Source organism: Anser cygnoides, chromosome 26 (genome assembly GCF_040182565.1).
Source record: "Anser cygnoides isolate HZ-2024a breed goose chromosome 26, Taihu_goose_T2T_genome, whole genome shotgun sequence".
Taxonomy (NCBI): domain Eukaryota; kingdom Metazoa; phylum Chordata; class Aves; order Anseriformes; family Anatidae; genus Anser; species Anser cygnoides.
The window spans coordinates 2,871,883-2,888,220 of NC_089898.1; the positions used below are offsets into that span (position 1 = coordinate 2,871,883).

Genomic DNA, 16,338 nt, shown 5'->3' on the forward strand with positions numbered 1-16,338 from the left:
GATCAGAACCTAAGGGTCAATTTCTGAACTAGACCTGATCATTCATCAGCAGGAAGGCTTGAATTATTCAATTAATGAAGAGATGGCTTTAGTTGTGGCAGGAGATTTTTTTTGTTGATATTTTAAAACCACTTAACATTTTGTGGAGCAATATAGTTTTGTTATTTTTTCTCCACTCTGTTTCCACGTCCTTTCTGTTAATTTAGATCGCAAACTTTTTAGTACAAGTGCCATCTTTTTTTGGTCGTATATGCACAGCACCTAGCTAGATAGAATCCAGGCTGGTGACTGGGAGAGTTTGTAGGTGTTGCCCCAGGAAAAACTTTTTCTTGCCTTTTCCCTTCATCCAGTGAAGGTGAGTACATTCTCTAGCCGCTGTAGTTCTCATTTGGGACATAGGAGGGCACTAGAATTACGTTTCTTTAACTCCAGTTATTCCACAAAGAAAGAGATGCAGTTGGGTAGTACTTGAGAAATGTTTCTAGGACATGGGGCTCTTTCTAACTTAACGTCTTGAAATGACAAGTTCAGATGAAGGATTTACTCCAGCAGTCAGATAAATTGCAATTGTGTTGTTCTTTCAACTGTGAAAGGTAAAAGACACAGAAGTGATATGGCGTTCTTAGTGCACTAACGTGAATAAACCCCAGTCACGCAAATTCTCTCCCACTCTGATGTGCAGCATGCCCTCAGTCGTGTGGCTTTGATGTGGTATTTATGTAAACAGAGTTAATCTCTAATTGTAACCTTGATGGGAATTGAACTGTCTATCTTCTGTTTGGGGCAGAGAAGAACAGGGTCCAGACTGTTTACCACTAGTGTCCGTGGTTAAACAGCACTTAAGCGTTGAAAGAAAAAAAATAATGTATTTGGTAACATAAGATTAAATAAAAGGCTTTCCTAAATAAAACCTACTTTTAGTGATAGCTGCAATTTCCTATTCCATGTGCCCTAACATATGCAAATCGTTGTATTTGATGAATCATTCGCCAACTTCCCTTCAGTTAAAAAAAAAAAAGCAACAACAACAAAAAAAGAAGCAGCTACTCTAGTTGCTGCTTGTCTGTCTTTCATGTTTTGCTCTGTTTTTCATTTGCTGCCAAGAATTTGCTTGAACTGGGTTGGAAAATACGGGTACGGCTCAGCCAGCTCAACTATAAAATCAGGAATCTTAAAATCAGGGTGCTAGGCCGTCACGCAGACTCGGTTAGAGAACCTCTAGCCAAAGGCCTTGGCAGCCAGAATACAGGTGGGCTTTCAAAAACTCACTGCATTCTCTTCCTCAATGTTTTTCTGCTTTAATATTCTGGCCTCAGATCCAGGCGCTTTGCACAGTCCCTCGCTGGTCACCTCCAGACGCTTACCAAGCTGCTTCTCTTCTCTCTTTGGGGTGATGCTATGGAAAACCACTGCTCAGCGTAACTGACATGGAACAGAAGAAAACTTTAGCAGAAAAGAAAGAGGCATTTTCCTCCTGCGAAGGAGGGTTATTTTAGCTAAGCTTGGATGTTAGCACGCACGTGGCACCTTGAACTGCAGCGAGGAATGTTTAGCTTGAAGTACTGCAGCTTTTACAAGACTAACACTTCAGGCATGGCTAAAGCAGCCCTCCAGGGTGGATGGAAAGTTCCTTGGACAGGGAGGAATGCAGGGTGATGCAAGAGAAGCCTCCTCTGCATCGTTTGTTCTGCCACACACTGCAAAAGGGCCACAAAAAAGCCTTATCCCATTTGTATCGGGGAATATTTTGGAATCCAGACAGTCCAAGGTCAGATTAGAGGGGCTTAGACCAACCCAGTTTGGTTGTCTTGATAGCCTAATTGCGTTGTTCTTTGTGTTAAGGTCTCCAAGAATTTTGCAGTGTTAAGCTTCCATTAAAAGAAAAAAGTTTGGGTGAATCTTTCAGAGTAGAAGGATTTGCAAAATACCCCAGTGTTTGTTCTTCATGCAAGTGCGTGAAGTTGTTGGATGCCCCCACCCCGTTCCTGTGAGCCCTCAGCTCTCCACAAAAACCCTACAAGGGCTGCGTTTAGTGGCACTACCGAATCTTTAGCTAGAGGTACTGTAGGCTTTGTGGATAAGGACAACGATTTCAGGTAGGTGTCAGTACAGCATCAGAGGCACAGTTGGCTGAGTTGAGTTAGTGTTTTGTACAGAACAGATTAGTTAACCGGTTCCAGCTTGCAAATCTTGCTGTTTTGTTGCTATAACTTGTTCCACATACTGACAAACTCCGTGTGGACCCTTCAGGTGCCGTGCAGGTACCGAAAGAGCCCGTGTCCACGTTTAACCTTCTGCTGCTCGGTGCTTCAGCAGTACACAGCCGAACAAAGTTGGGAGCACCCCAGTCGCGTCGTGAGCAGCCCTAGGGAGATCAAAACATCGTCTGAGAGAAGGGCTTGGCTCTCTAGTGGGAACTGGGCGTAACGTTACAGCACATCACAGCTGGATGAGTAATGGACTGGGCACGCAACAAATTCGTAGGCCACACATTCTTGTCGGATGACAGGCCACCAGGTATTGTTAAAAGCACAAAATATTGCACAGTGGTGCTGTGATAGTGTTGTCAAGTGGCCTTAGGTTTAAAGTTTTGGCTGGCGAAGAACAAGTTTATTTGTTGGAGAGGGCAAATTACCAGTAATTAACTCTCATTTATGTTACTCTGCCACTTAGAGGCGTCAGTGAAGATGAAGGCAAATTAAATTTAGAAGAAACACAGGTGGGAGAGCGTGGTATGGAAAGTATGCTCTGAACATGCAGGAGGGATGGAGGCTGGGAATCAGCCACGAAGTGATCTGCCCAGGGCAAGATGAGCTGAGCAGCAGGGCTGCCCCTAGTGCCTCTCCCTTGGAAGAGAATAAGATTATTTCTCCAGATTCTCCTGCTTTAGTGCGGGTATACAGGTGGTTGTGTTTTCAAATATTGAGACTGATTGCACTGTTCACTGCCTGCCACGGGAGACAGGCATTCTGCAGAGATAAAAAGCACATTGGTGACTTCCAGCCCCCGAGGGATGAGGAGGACCTGGACCTTCCCAGGTTCGACCTGGCACTTTGTAAAAACCCCCAGCTGTCCGCACAGCCCAGGGCAGGTCGGGCGGTGGGACGGGGTGCTCGGGGAGGTGCTGGGGTCACCGTCCCTGGGGGTGTTCGAGGGAAGGCTGGACGTGGAGCCTGGGGACACTGTCAGTGGGTGATGGTGGTGGTAGGGGGCCGGTTGGCCCAGGTGATCTTGGAGGGCTTCTCCAACCTTAATCATTCTGTGGTTTTGTGTCTCTGTCACCAGTTTCAAATACTCCAGCAGGTCCCAGAGCACCGGAGGCTTACACCAGGAACCAACCCAACCCCACAAACAAGAGCCTTGTGTCTTCAGCAAAGCGCAGCCCTGTGAGCTTTCTTTTTTTTTTTTTTTTTTTTTTTACACACTACTTTTAAACTAACCCTTTTGTTTCCTTCCTCGTGAATGGTTCACTGCTCGAGCAAAGCCTGCAGCCAGCGGGACCCCGGCTGCTCCAGCAGCGGGAGCGGCCGCAGGTGAGTCCCAGCGGGCGGAGCCGTGCCGAGCCGAGCCGAGCCGTGCCGGGCCGCCCCCGGCCTTGTTCCCTCCCCTCTGCTCCGCTCCTTGCCGCTCGGCGGCGGCCGGCACTCGGGCGGCTGCGGGCAGTTGTCCCGCATGGCGGAGCGGCCCGGGCCGGGCGGTGGCGGCACAGGGACCGGGCCGGGCCGAGCCGAGCCGGGGGAAGCGCCGCCGGGATGGCCCGCTGGATCCCCACCAAGCGGGAGAAGTACGGCGTCGGTGAGTGCCAGCCCCAGCCGCTCCCCCTGCCCGGCTCCTCTGCTCCCCCCTTTTCCCTTGCTCCCCCTTTCCTTGCTCCCCCCTTCCCTGCTCGCTGTGCCTTTCCCCCCAGAGCCCTCCCCATGCTGCACGTCCCTTTGCTTCCCCGGCTCTGTGCCTTTCCTTCCTCCCCAGCTCCTCAGCCCCGGGAACCCCCAGTTCCTTTCTCCTCTGCACGCTTCCTCCGCTGTTACTTTCTTTTTTTTTTCAGTTTCTGCCCTCTTCCACTTTCAAGTTTCAGCCGCCGGCATCCGCTCTTTGGACCCGTGGGGATGGAGGCTGCGTTCAGCGCCTGCCCTTGGAGCTCTGGGTTTCTGGGCTCAGGACTGACCTTTGTAGTTTTGCCTCCGCAGCGTGTTTAACAGCACAGAGAGATCTAACGTAGCAGCAAAAATGCCTGCTGTTGTCCCCAAACGGAGATGTGGATAGGAAAAGTAGCGTCAGGATAAGAAGTTTGTAATGTGGGAATTGGGGATTGTGGGGGATGTATTTGGAGGGGGCTGGAAATCTTGACAGTGATATTTTGAGGTGAGGGGAGGAGCAGTGAAGGCTTAACTGGCACCTTGTGCCTTCTGCCCTGTCCCGATAACAATTAAAAGGAGTGGGTCGAGTACTGGCTCGCTTCTCTCTAGGCAGAACATAACCAGTGGTGCTGCCGATAAGTTCCCATTTTCTTGCGAGCGTGACAAATCAAAAACCACACAATTCTGAGGTTGATTGCAAGAATTGGATGGGAACGATGGGCAGGAAACCATGACTGACACAAGCAGCTCCTTACAGTTTATTTTAATGCAGGGCGATCTTTTGTGCCCTCTGTGTTCCTCGGTGGACTTTTTTTTGATGCGAGGCAAATTTGTAATTTCATGCTTGCAAAGTGTCAGTTGCCCCAGCTCCCATGAGGTTGCTTGTTCAAGTTCAGTCCATGGGCTGAAAAATGAGGGACCTCATCCAGCGCAGCTTTGTGTAGTGAATATGAAAACCAACTCGATTGCAAAGTGGCTTCGCAGGGAGGCAGCCTCCTTCTTGCAGGACTGTGGCTTAAGTTTGGCTAGATAACTTCAGAGGTACCGTATGCAGCATGGCCTTATCTAGTTCTGCTCTGGTAACCGGGAGGGTGTGGAGTGCTGTACACCCTGAACTTTGCTTCTTTCTGTGCAGCTAACAGCCCAGGCTGTTTGTATGTGGGAACCCATGTGTATGACTTAGTGAGATTACTCCGAGCGTCAGGAATTAAAAATGTTGGGTATTATAACCCAGTAAGCTACATAATCATAATCTGAATGGCTGGGCTAGATCGTTGTGTGTTTTTTTCTGAGCTTTTTTTTTTTTTAAGCACACCTTTGAGTAAGGCTCTGCTACCTGAAGAATGGCCTTGGGCAGCGGGATGAATCAGAGGCACTCCTCTAGCCAACATTTCATCTTGCTTCCGGGGTGATTTTTGTGTGCTGGCTTCAGCCAACTGCTGATTATGACATCTCCTCTCCACAAAAGGCTTGTGAGTAAGCAGGGTGGAGGAAAAACTGCCTCGTCCCTTATGTTACCGACCAAGAAGTGCTGGTGGGAAGTGTCCCCGTAGGTCTGTGCGTTCAGACAGCTGTGTAAAAAGGATACTCACTTCCCCTGCCTGCAGACTCATGGACCAAACTGACCTAGAGGCTGTAATGCTTCAACTCTTGCTTTTATTTTGCAACACAACTGAGGGGGTTAATCCGCAGGCAGTAAACAGAATTATTTACGCAGTGACAAACTTTATCAGGCGGTGTTTGATACGTGGTGTTAATGAATCTTAATTTTGTCAGTTTGATATTCGCAGGCCTGTCAGTTTCCTATCTACAGTTGCATCCTGTGCTGTGTTAAAGCTTTGCACTCAGGTGCCAGTCCTCTCTGCGTTTGTGCTTAATGCGACTGTCAGAAACAATAATCGAGCCTACTCATCATAGGTAGACTGAGCGTGTTTATGGCTGTTTGTAGGATCTAGATTTCAGTCTGTAGGGGTACTAATGCTTAGGATAGAATGTAGACTGATCACATGAGATGGAAAAGGTCCACTTGTGTATGGAAAAGCCCAGAGCGGGGGTATTAAGCTTTTTCTGCTGATGCCTCAGTCTAAAGAAGTTGACGTGGATTGAAAGGGAATTGTGAGCTTCTTGTGCTGATAATGTCTGCTAGCCAAGGTGCCAGGTGGTACAAAATATGAAGGTGGCTGCGATGAGGGTAATGCCACTGGTTCTTGTAGTATGGGCCCTTGGATGGTAAGAACTTCATGCACTGGTAGCATGGGTAAGTTGATGGTTGTGAAATGTAAAGCTAGAAGTTCATTCCTTTTAGAAACAACAAACACACGCTGGGTTTGTTAGTGGTCTGCGCTTTGGAAACTAACCCAGAACTGCTTGGTTTTTTATTTATTTTTGAAATACACCCCTGTAAATCATACCAACACAGTAGGAAATTCCGAGAAGTTAATGGTGTGATTCAGTGTCACTTGTCTAATCTTTGCAGTTCAGTTCAGAATGGTTTATCTCCTGGGTTATATTCTACAGATTGAGGGTTCAAATGGATTTTCTGCCTTCTAGGAGTTTTGTTCTCAATTGGTTAAACCTGGTGACTGCTACCTTTTAGCGTGGATACTACTGATGGCATATGGACTGAGTTTGAAACTGGAAATTACAGCATCCTAAGGGAAACATACATGAGAGGCAAATGACTTGCAGTTTCTCACTCCCGATGAATTTTCAACCCAGTAACAGATGTGAGTTTGGAACCTTGAGCCTTGTAAAGGGACAAAACCACTGTTGATCGTCTGATGGGCAACATCATGCCTTTTGAAGCAACAACTGGGGGGCTCACTAAGCTTCCTTGCAATATGTTTCACCTCTAGTTTGGGAAGGAAAGGTACCGAAGTTGGACGGTCTTTGCTCCAGACTCAATGAAGTAACCTATTCTTGGAGTAGTGCTTTTCTCAGAAAGCAGTTGGCACTTGCAGAATGGCTTTCATGCAGACTCTTTTCTGTCAAAAGAGCTTGCACTGGAGGAAAGAATACCTGAATGGCTCCCTGCAGCTTTTAACTTTTATTTTCTGCTTGTTTTAAAATGATTAACTTAGGGAATCCACAATTCAATTTTTTTTTTTATTTTTTTTTCTTTTCTGCTGGCAGTGACACAGGCTTGCATTAACTTTAGCTTAAGTATTCCACTTCAGTTGTAAAAGCAATTCTTTCTTCAGTCATCACCTGCTCTTAACCTGTAAGTGTTCTTTGTGGACTGGAAAAGACCGTGCTCTTGGTGCTTGGCTTCAGCATGAAGTACGAGAGAAATCTGGAGTCTGTGGAACGATAAGATCTCAGAGTCACAGAACGGTAGGGATTGGGAGGGACCTTGAAAGATCATCTAGTCCAGTCCCCCTGATAAGATGTTCCACTGCAGTGTAAATCCAGGCTGCTATCAGAAAAAGTAGTTGGACCCCTTTTTTTGATTGCTGCCTCATGCAGTAACAGTCTGAAAAAGCAGCAATGGCAGCGTGGCAAACCAGGGCAGGGAACTGAGCCAGCTCAAAACCAGTTCAGAAATAAAAAGTGCTGGGTTTTCAGCCAGAGCAGTTTCCAGATGACAGTAATGATGCGTCAGGTACACATGCTTTCTATGTCACCTTTGACTGTGAGCTAACAGGATGAGAAGTGCTTATTTGCAGTTCTGTAGTTGATTTGTGTGCGTATCTACTCTTCAGGCGATCCACAAATCTGGTCTCCCACAATGAGAAGTTAACTGGAGTTCTGCTGAAAGAGCTTAGAGGGGTGAGGTCCAGAACAGCTTGTGTTTGGGTGGGGTTGGTGGCTTGCACCTGGATGCACTGCTGTGGTTACCTCTTGAAATGTCTATTTACCTGGAGTTTGGGGATAACAGCTGTTCATAGAGCTTGTGTGCTGGGACTGGGAAAGGGCTGGGCAGGTTATCGTGTCTGAGCCTCTGCAGTTGAAGGCTGTAATGGAGCATTTGCTCTGCACACCACGAAATGCTTCAACCCAACAGCAAACTTAGAGCTTGCAGCAAAAGACCGAAAGCCACAAATTGCCATGTTCTGCTTGGAAGGAGAAACCAAAGGTATTATTAGTTGCCTATGGTCTTCGGAAATTGTTAAATGTATAACTTCGTATGTTATTATGAGCCCAGAAAACTTCACTGGTCAATGAGGTATATCAATGAATTGTTTGTATCTTAGTAATCTTTATAGACTCTGAGTAAAATCAGTCACATTTTGGGTAGAAAGTGTTGTAAAATGTTGGGTCTGAGAGAATCTAATGGAACAAAGCACTTCAAGTAGTTTTGTGGAAGGTATTTTGGTTCTTCTGATGCGTTTTGAAAGAAAAAAGTTGAGAAACTTTTGGGCAGCTTTAATTCCCAAGCTTTCTCTGCCTCTTCACATCCCATTGCAGGGATTTACATGTTGTATTTCAGCTATGCAAATACACGGGTGGCTGTTTGAAAGGGGATGGCTTGTTTTGATCCAGTTCCAAAAGCAGCAGGGCCATTTGCTAGGGCTGAAATACCTCGGCCATGTTACCAAGATCAGCTATTTGTTACAGGGGCAAGTAGCAGCCTCCGAGTTTTCAATCTATCATCTTTTATTGGGGGGGTGTTGAATAGATTTTTATTTTTTTTAACAGACAGGTAATTACCCCTAATAGTTATTGGTGACCTTTTAAACCCATTATATTTTTCCCTGCTGGAGGGACCAGCACGTAGGACTATTCTCGTCGCAAAGAAGTATTTACTCTGCTGAAATACCATGTGGTGGTTGAGTTACAATCAGCTGCGTCATGTCTTAGGAATGGCAGTAATTTTTCAAATGTAAACCAGTGCCTGGCAGCTACATTTGTGATTTATGTGAGCAGAAATGCAAAAGATCAGAGAGGAAGAGAGAGTGCTGCAGAATAAGATTTTCTTACTAATGGTTTGATTTGTGATGACTTCTGATACGCTTGGCCATCAGGTCTTGGTTTCGTGTTCAGACTTCATATATCTTCTGCAAAGTTGTCTCGAAATACAGTCTGTGATCAAAAGAGGCTCACAGCACTGATAGCAGTACATCATGTCAAATTAGAGCAAATTTCATATTTGTTTCAACTTGCTGCTTGCCTTGTGCTCCCCTTCCTGCAGGCTGCTGCTAATTGGAAACGTTAAGTGCACTCTGGTGCGCTGCTTTCCTGACCAGGCTCCAGAAGGATGCAAGAATCTGGCTGCATCTGGATGCAAGAATACCTGGCTGTACGAGTAGCCCAGATTAAGTAAATTTTTCTTTTTTTTCAGAAAAGTGTGCCTAAGGATATCAAACCAGACATTTAGCCCTGCATCAGGTTAGCTTCATGTGAGATGTTGCTTAAAAAGGGGGGACGAGACGATGATAATATATTTACGTAAATTGGTGCAAAACCATGCATGAATATTCTTCATCAGTTTAAGGTGGATTAATTTTGATGTAAGCTAATCGGTTAGCAATAAATTCAGGCTGGATTGAAGGCCCATTTATTGCCAGCAACACATTTTTTTTATTTCAGAAGGAGAACCTAAAACTCAATTCACTTTAGTAGACGTTTATGTATAGAAAAGCACTGAGTGGTTTTATGCACCTGGTTTGTCAATACATTAACTTATTGAGCATCCTCTTTTTTTTTTTTTTTTTATGTGATTTAACCTTTCCCTCTTGAATTTGTGCAAAATACTGTAAGGACTGAATTGGGAGCAAGCAAAAGCCATGTCATGTCTTACTGCATCTTGATTCATTTTGGATCTCCCATTTTTATATAATGCTTTCAACTGCATTAATACATCCTCATTCAAAAAGCACACTGCACTGCTTTTTGCTGACCAGTTCTGAAACGTGCACTTAACCTTTTTTCTTGCAAGCTCTCAGATTCCAGATTCTCACTCTCTCCGTCTTCCAGTGGCTTTCACTCAACACAAGATAAACTTGCCATGTACTTCAGAATTTGTTTGTACAAACGTGCATCCTGTTCTTCTCTTCTGTGTGTTTCTGAAAGGAACTTCATCTGTGCTAAATCGGTAAAAGAGCAGTCCGAGTGCATGTGTCCAGTAAGTGGAAAATTCTTTATTTAGAAGAGGCTGTGAGGGAGGAGCAGTGCTGGAGACCACAGGGGGGGAGCTCTCCTGAGCTATCTACCAGATTTTTTGTGCCTGTGTGTGCGTGTTCGTGCTTTTTTCACTTTTATTTTTGGTCAGGGTTGATAGAAATTCTGAGTTTTCACAACAGAACAGCTGAGCAAAGTCTTTTTTTTCCAGGAATGGATGGAGAGAAGTACCTCTTAAGAAGTGCCTCTTAGGTATTGGTGCAGCTGCTTAGCTTTTTTGTTTGCTTGTTTTTTTTTCTTTTGTGTAAAGAATTATTGGATACTGCTCATTTCCCTTGAAGAATGAGAAAGCAAAAAAAAAAAATAATAGAGATCTGATGAAGTGATTGCTTCCCGGCCCTCCTTCCCCTTACAGAAAGGAATGCGGAGAAGTGGCAGTAATGGAGTAACAGAAACAAGAAGCGTGCGGCTTTGAGGTGAAACTGAATTACTGAACGAAGATGTAACAGTGGAAATGGAGCGTATGTGATAAGGATGAGCTGTGCCTGGCTGGATTTATGTGTGGGAGCAAATGTTAGGGAGAGGTTTTTTCAGAGCAGCGCTGTGTGTAGCCGTTGGAACCAGGCAGGAAGGACCTGTGCCTGGAGCAGCGATGGGCTGGGGCTTTTGTACCTGGATTTTAACTGGGAGCCAGACAGAGTTAACACCCCAAACTGGGGACTTTTGAAAGCTGTATTTCATTCACATCCTTGGAAAATTCCAGTTGTGGCTTCTTATCCAATTTTTAGATGGATCCCAAATCATGCTTAGGCATGCTTTGCTGTACCATTTTCTTCTGACACGTTTCTTTGTCAAAGGTGCGGAAGCTGTACTGTTAAATGCTGAGTGTAGCTGCGTTGCTGCAAGGTCTCTTCCCACCCCTGTGTTTCCAGCATCCTTGTGCTCTCTCTCTTCGTTCCTATCCATGTTACCAGACTGTAACTTTCCAATTATTTCTGTCTGGGAACGAAGAGCTGACAGAGGTTATTATGGGCAAGATTTGCTCAGTTGTAACTTCAAGGGCAGATAAGCGTTGTTGGGTGGAAACCCCGCCTGCCAAAATTTGCAGCTAGTCTCTCGAGTTACAGCCATTGTCTCGCCAGCAGCAGCTCAGATTTGCAGATCATATCATCATGGCAGAACATTAGGTCAAGCCTGCCAGCTGTTTTATGGGTGCTCTCTATATGTCAGCAGAGTATAATGTATCCCATTATTAGTCTTCTATAGGATTACTCATTTTTGCAAGTGCCTTAGTCTTTTTGAAACTTACAGCACATAGCACAGAAGACCCTGTTGTGACAGCAAAAGAGCAACAACAAAATCAAACAATAAAAGTAAGGGGGGAGACTTAAATGTTTCTTTTAATTTTGCATGGTCCCATACATGTTTTATTTGTGTTTACTTTCTGACAGCCAATTAAATCTCATTGTGTTTGGAATCATTATTTTAAATTATATAGAAACAGAAGCAGTGCTGGATTTCAGCTTGCAGCCAGAGAATGAATAAATCAGCAATCTGCTCTGCAGCTACGAGCAACTCTGGCTTCTTGAAGCTTACCGCCGTCATAGCCTGTGTTGTGGTAATGAAAGGGAAGGAGGCACAGGTGGGAAAGCTCTGCAATCCATACCTAGTTATACTTTGTAATAGATGTTTTTAGCTCTGGGCAAACCTTCCTGAGTCTGTGATAAGGATAGTGAGTTTAGATTTCAGCATTTAAAGTGAAGAAAGAATTAAAAGACAAACCTTACCTGTTTGCTAATAACAGTTGTTATAAATCCAAAGTCTAGAATTTAATAGCCTTAGGATTCGCTCTCCACAGAAGCTAAACAGCACTTTAGTACTATGACTGGAGTGTTTCCCTTACCAGTTTCCTAAAATTAGTTTTCTGATCTTTACTGTGTCTCAGTAAAAACAAAAGGCAGCCTGTTGCTCCTTTCTTTCCATGATAGAAAATGAAAATAAAGTTAACTTCTTAGTTCTCATGTACCTACAGTGTTTGTAGTGGAACCAATACAGGGAGATACTGTAATTACAGAGCAAAGTAGGGGTTTGGTTTGTTTGTTTGTTTTTGTTTTCCAGAATATCTAGAGCCCTCCCAACTCTTCTTTGATCAGGACAGAGAGAAGCTACTGTGAACCCAGTCCTGGTGTAGAAGTAGCTGTCTTCCTCTCGAGTGCTATGCACATTTTCCATAACTATTCGTGTTCTTCCTCCATTTGCTTTATTACGATTTGTGTCTACCAGTTCATGTTGAAGGTAATAACTACAAAGCTTTCAACAGGGAAAGGTAAAAACCTTGGTGCTGTTGACAGCCAGAAGTTTGGACTCTTCAGAGCAATATATGATATTTTCTGTCCTGAGTTAATGGTGGCATTTATTCTTTTAATTTAGTTCCTCAATTTATTGGCTGTGTCTAAAGTTTATTTGGTGTGTAAGTTCCCAGTGCAACTTATCGCTCCCAGAGTCCTTTCTCTTTTTTTGCTAATCCGTATTAGCTTGAGTCTGTCTTCCCTTGCTTTTGGTGCTTACTCTATTTCTTAAGTAGTTCCCTGTGAAACTAATCCTTTGGACTTCAAAGGCATTGCTGACATGCAAAGGACTTGTACCCATTCCTTGGCTTATTCTTACTTTGCAAAGTAGAAGCAATATTTCTGCAAGTGTCTTGTGACTTTTGGCTGCTTTAGTTCTGGGTATCGAGCTTGAGACGTGACAGTCTTGATTTTCAGGATCTGTCTAACTCCATCTTCTTAACAGTCAAGCCTCTTTAGCTCTTGTGAAGCATCCAAAACTGCTCCTTGCATTCTGGAGCTTCTGCTGAGGTGTCTCCTGTTAATTAGATACGAGCCTAATTGTTCAGAGGTGTCAACAGGCTGGAAATATCAACTTCACTAGTACCGGCTGTGCCGACTGGTTCTGAATTTCACACTGGCCTCTTGCACATTCCTGTAGTTCTTCTTTTGCCATGGGGTTGTATTTGCTAGCACAAATGCAGTTAGGAGCTATGGACGTTACTAACGAAAGTTTAGAAACTGGGAAAACTTCAACCAATAACAGATTGATCAAGAAAGAATAAAGGTATAATAATCTTGCCCTGTCATTAAAAAGTGGAAAAAATGTACAACAAAAGTTTGGGAGAGTTTCTTTTACATGCTAACATGGTAAAGACACAAACATGGCCAAGCTTAACACTATCTTAATCCCAAGTCATATATGCATTTATCCCTTTGCTACCAAACGAGAACTGTGTTTTCAGGTCCAGTGCATTTAATTTATGGTAGGATGCCTAAAATAATGTCATGAATTTAGGCGCATTTGCCAGGAACATAAATAGGAATTACTGGACAGCTTTCTAGGTGGACAACTCACGGCTGGCTTCAAAGACTGAGGGTGTTAGAGTCCTGGTTGGACCAGTTGCAAATACAATTTAAGTTTCCAGCTTAAACGATTAAAAAAAAAAGCCTTTTTGGTACAGTACAGACTGTACCTCCTAGGAAGATCTCCCAGGAGTAGAGGGGGGAGCATTGTTCAGAGGATGAATTGCTCTGGCAGCCTCTTGAAGCTTTCAGATAGGCGTCTGGCACATTGTCAGGATGTGTCTAAAAAAAAAGTCATGACGGTCCTGTGGAGAGTCTTTAGCCGCTTCTTGCACTCACAGTTTCTGAGGTGTTGCTGCAATAAAAGTGGGCCTCGTCCTGGAAAATGCTGAATGGGCAAAAAGTTCCTTGAGATACAAAGGCAGTAGTAATAATTTTTTGTTCTTGGGAAGGGTGGTGCTTTGATCTGCCTAGTAATAAAACAGGTTATAACTTCAGTTATATAGTTCTAATGCTGTTACAAACTGTCACAGATAAATAGTGGCCTATTTGTTCTGAAAGAGGGCTTGTGTGTGTGTGTGTGTTTGTATTTATTTATTTATCGGAGTACCTAGCTTACGTGTCGGAGGTCTTACTCTTGCAGCACTTACATTTTCAGTGCTCTGACAGTGTAATGGGTGCTTCAGGCTGCATAGAAGTGGAGTTTAATGTACGGGAATAAAATGAAACCACAGACATCCATTATGAAGAGCAATCCGTTACGAAGCCCACGTGGAATAGGTGGCACTGAAGATCCAGAGGCCAACTGAAATCCCTCTGGTTATGCGTATTAGAAATGCTACTCGTGTTAGTCCTGCCTGGATGAGTTATCTCAAGGGCGAGTTTCCACGGAGGTGCTGTCTGCTGGCAGCAGAGAAGCTTTTGGCAGCGTATCCTGAGTTTCCTGAAACAGAGTAGGCCAAGCCGTGCTACGGATTCATCTCATGCAAATTGTGGGAGAGCTTGTCTGTCTCTTTCTGAGCGCACCGATGGCAAGGGGAAAGTATTGGAGGCCTGGGAACACTCGTACACAAATTTGTGTCTGTGTTTCTGGTGGGCTGGGTTTGCAGCTGGTGGAATGGGATCCCTTAGCTGTGTTTTCCCTGTGGGTCTGTCAGCTTGAGTTTAGGGTTGCTGCGTGTAGGTGTGATGCTAGCAGGAGACGATGCTGAAGTTTTAACTCAGGTGAACTTGATGGTGAAGACTAGCCTGTAGGCACACTTGGGCTCTGTGCTCAAGTGTTTTACTCATTAGACCTCCTCTCATCTCTCTGCCCTCTCTCCCTCTGGAAGTAATGCATACAGTGAAAACTCGTTAGATAGTAACACTCAGTTCTGTACAGTAGTATTTCCAAGTTTTCTTTTTATTTCCTTTGATGTTTTGCCCAGTAAGATCTAGGACAGTAATTTAAAGCCAGTGGCAAATTCACTTAATTCTTTTGAAAGTGCCACACACTTTCAAGTTGGAAATTAGCTGAGTAGTCCAATTTATCAAGTGATGGCTGCTTTGGTGGGGTTTTTTGTTTTGTTTTGGTTTTTTGTTTCTACAAATCTGCTTGAAAATTTTGTTTCAGAAGTTGCTCTTGTGCTATTTCATTTTAGGCACAGAAAGTACGTTTGCAGGAGTGGAGGCAAAAGAAAGGGTGACTACAGGCAGACTTCATAAACTTCAGTAGTGATCGTATGTGCCTTATAAGTGAGCATCTGTTTCTTCACAGGCCATAAAAATGGAAACATTCAAAATCAGAGGTTGCTTTTGTGAAAACTGGATTGAAACCCTCTACTAGGTATGTGCAGTTGTCAACACTGGACTGGAAATACTGCGCTATTCAGAAGGCTGTAGGTACTGACCCCTGTTCTGTAGGAGATTACCCAGAGTGTTTATGTGCCTGTTCTCTGCCAAGTCTCTCCAAAATAGAAAGTGCAGAGAAGATGCATAATATTTTTAGGTTATTAAAATTATTATTTTTAAATATTTTTTTTATTTGGAATTCTCATGATACCAGTGGGCTAACCTGAATACAAACCAGATTCAGACACAGCCAGTGGTAAAACTGTTGAATTCTGTGGTCATGTGACAGATGAAAGTGTTTTGAGGTTAGAACATTGCTCTACAGGACAAGGCTGTGATTTAATATATCTTTGGGAAAATACTAGTCTTTCAGGCTAGGTGTTACTGCTCAGATTTCAAAGAGGTAAAATAAACCTGCAAGGCGTGGAAGATACGCACCTTACAATAATATCAGGCACCTTTTAACCTAACGAGATCTATAAGTCACCTGTCATTATGGTATCTAGTTCCTGTAGCCTCGCCAGTAGATGAAAAGGAGCAGTCTTGTGTTGTGTCCTGTGTATTGGGAAGGTCGCTGTGTCACAAAGCAGTTAAACGTACATCGTGGTGAATGAATGAAATAATTAACACACCAGATTGATGTGTTTCGTGAAGTTAGAGCTGGTGAAAGACGCAGCTTTGATAGCACCAGGGTCTGAGACCTTGCAGATTGCAGTAGTAATAACAAGATTGGCAGCTGTTGTGGCACCCTTCCTCCCTGAGCCAGCTTCATACTGCTCAGAATTGAGTACCACTCCGAATGGCAGCTTAGTGTCACTGGTGGCTTTTCTCCTTTATCAACTAAAGGAAGGTTGGCTCAATTAAACAGCAAGATCTTCTGGCAGCTGGACTGTGAACCATGAAGTCAAGGAGCACCTTCCAGACCCAACAAGCAGTGCGTTGTCGTCTTTATGGACTCGGAAGCTGCTTGTAGCACGTGAGTGCCAGATTGGCTGCTCCCGTGTGTGTTCATTCCACTTGAACACTGACATGCTATTGCACGTTGTTTGGTTTAATTCAGCCAGACCTGGAATAGGCTGCGGCCTTAAGAACTGTCTTACACTGACATTAACACTTCATGATTTTATCTTCCCTTTGTATGTTTGAACGCTGTTAGGTGGGCAGCATTATTGACTGCAGGGGGTAGATGGAGGCTGGTAGAGCAACAAGAACAAAGCCAAGGGCATTCCTCTTAAGTA

General features: G+C 44.2%; 1 protein-coding gene across 4 annotated transcripts in view; it reads left to right on the forward strand.

The window, feature by feature from the left end:
- The window catches only part of DOCK5 (dedicator of cytokinesis 5), a 121,700-nt gene that overhangs the window by 33,976 nt on the left and 71,386 nt on the right, over positions 1–16,338 (forward strand). Inside the window, exon 1 of one of the 4 annotated variants that reach the window (XM_048045713.2) lies at positions 3,514–3,533. The exons of 1 other annotated variant lie outside the window; for it this stretch is intronic. Coding sequence is in view for 1 of the 3 variants with exons in the window: in XM_013200958.3 (XP_013056412.3) it covers positions 3,753–3,795 (43 nt within the window). In the remaining 2 variants the exon portion in view is untranslated. Of the gene's footprint in view, positions 1–3,513; positions 3,534–3,595; positions 3,796–5,150; positions 5,330–16,338 lie in introns of those variants that run through there. 2 more of the 4 variants (XM_013200958.3, XM_048045712.2) reach the window with 2 other exon arrangements.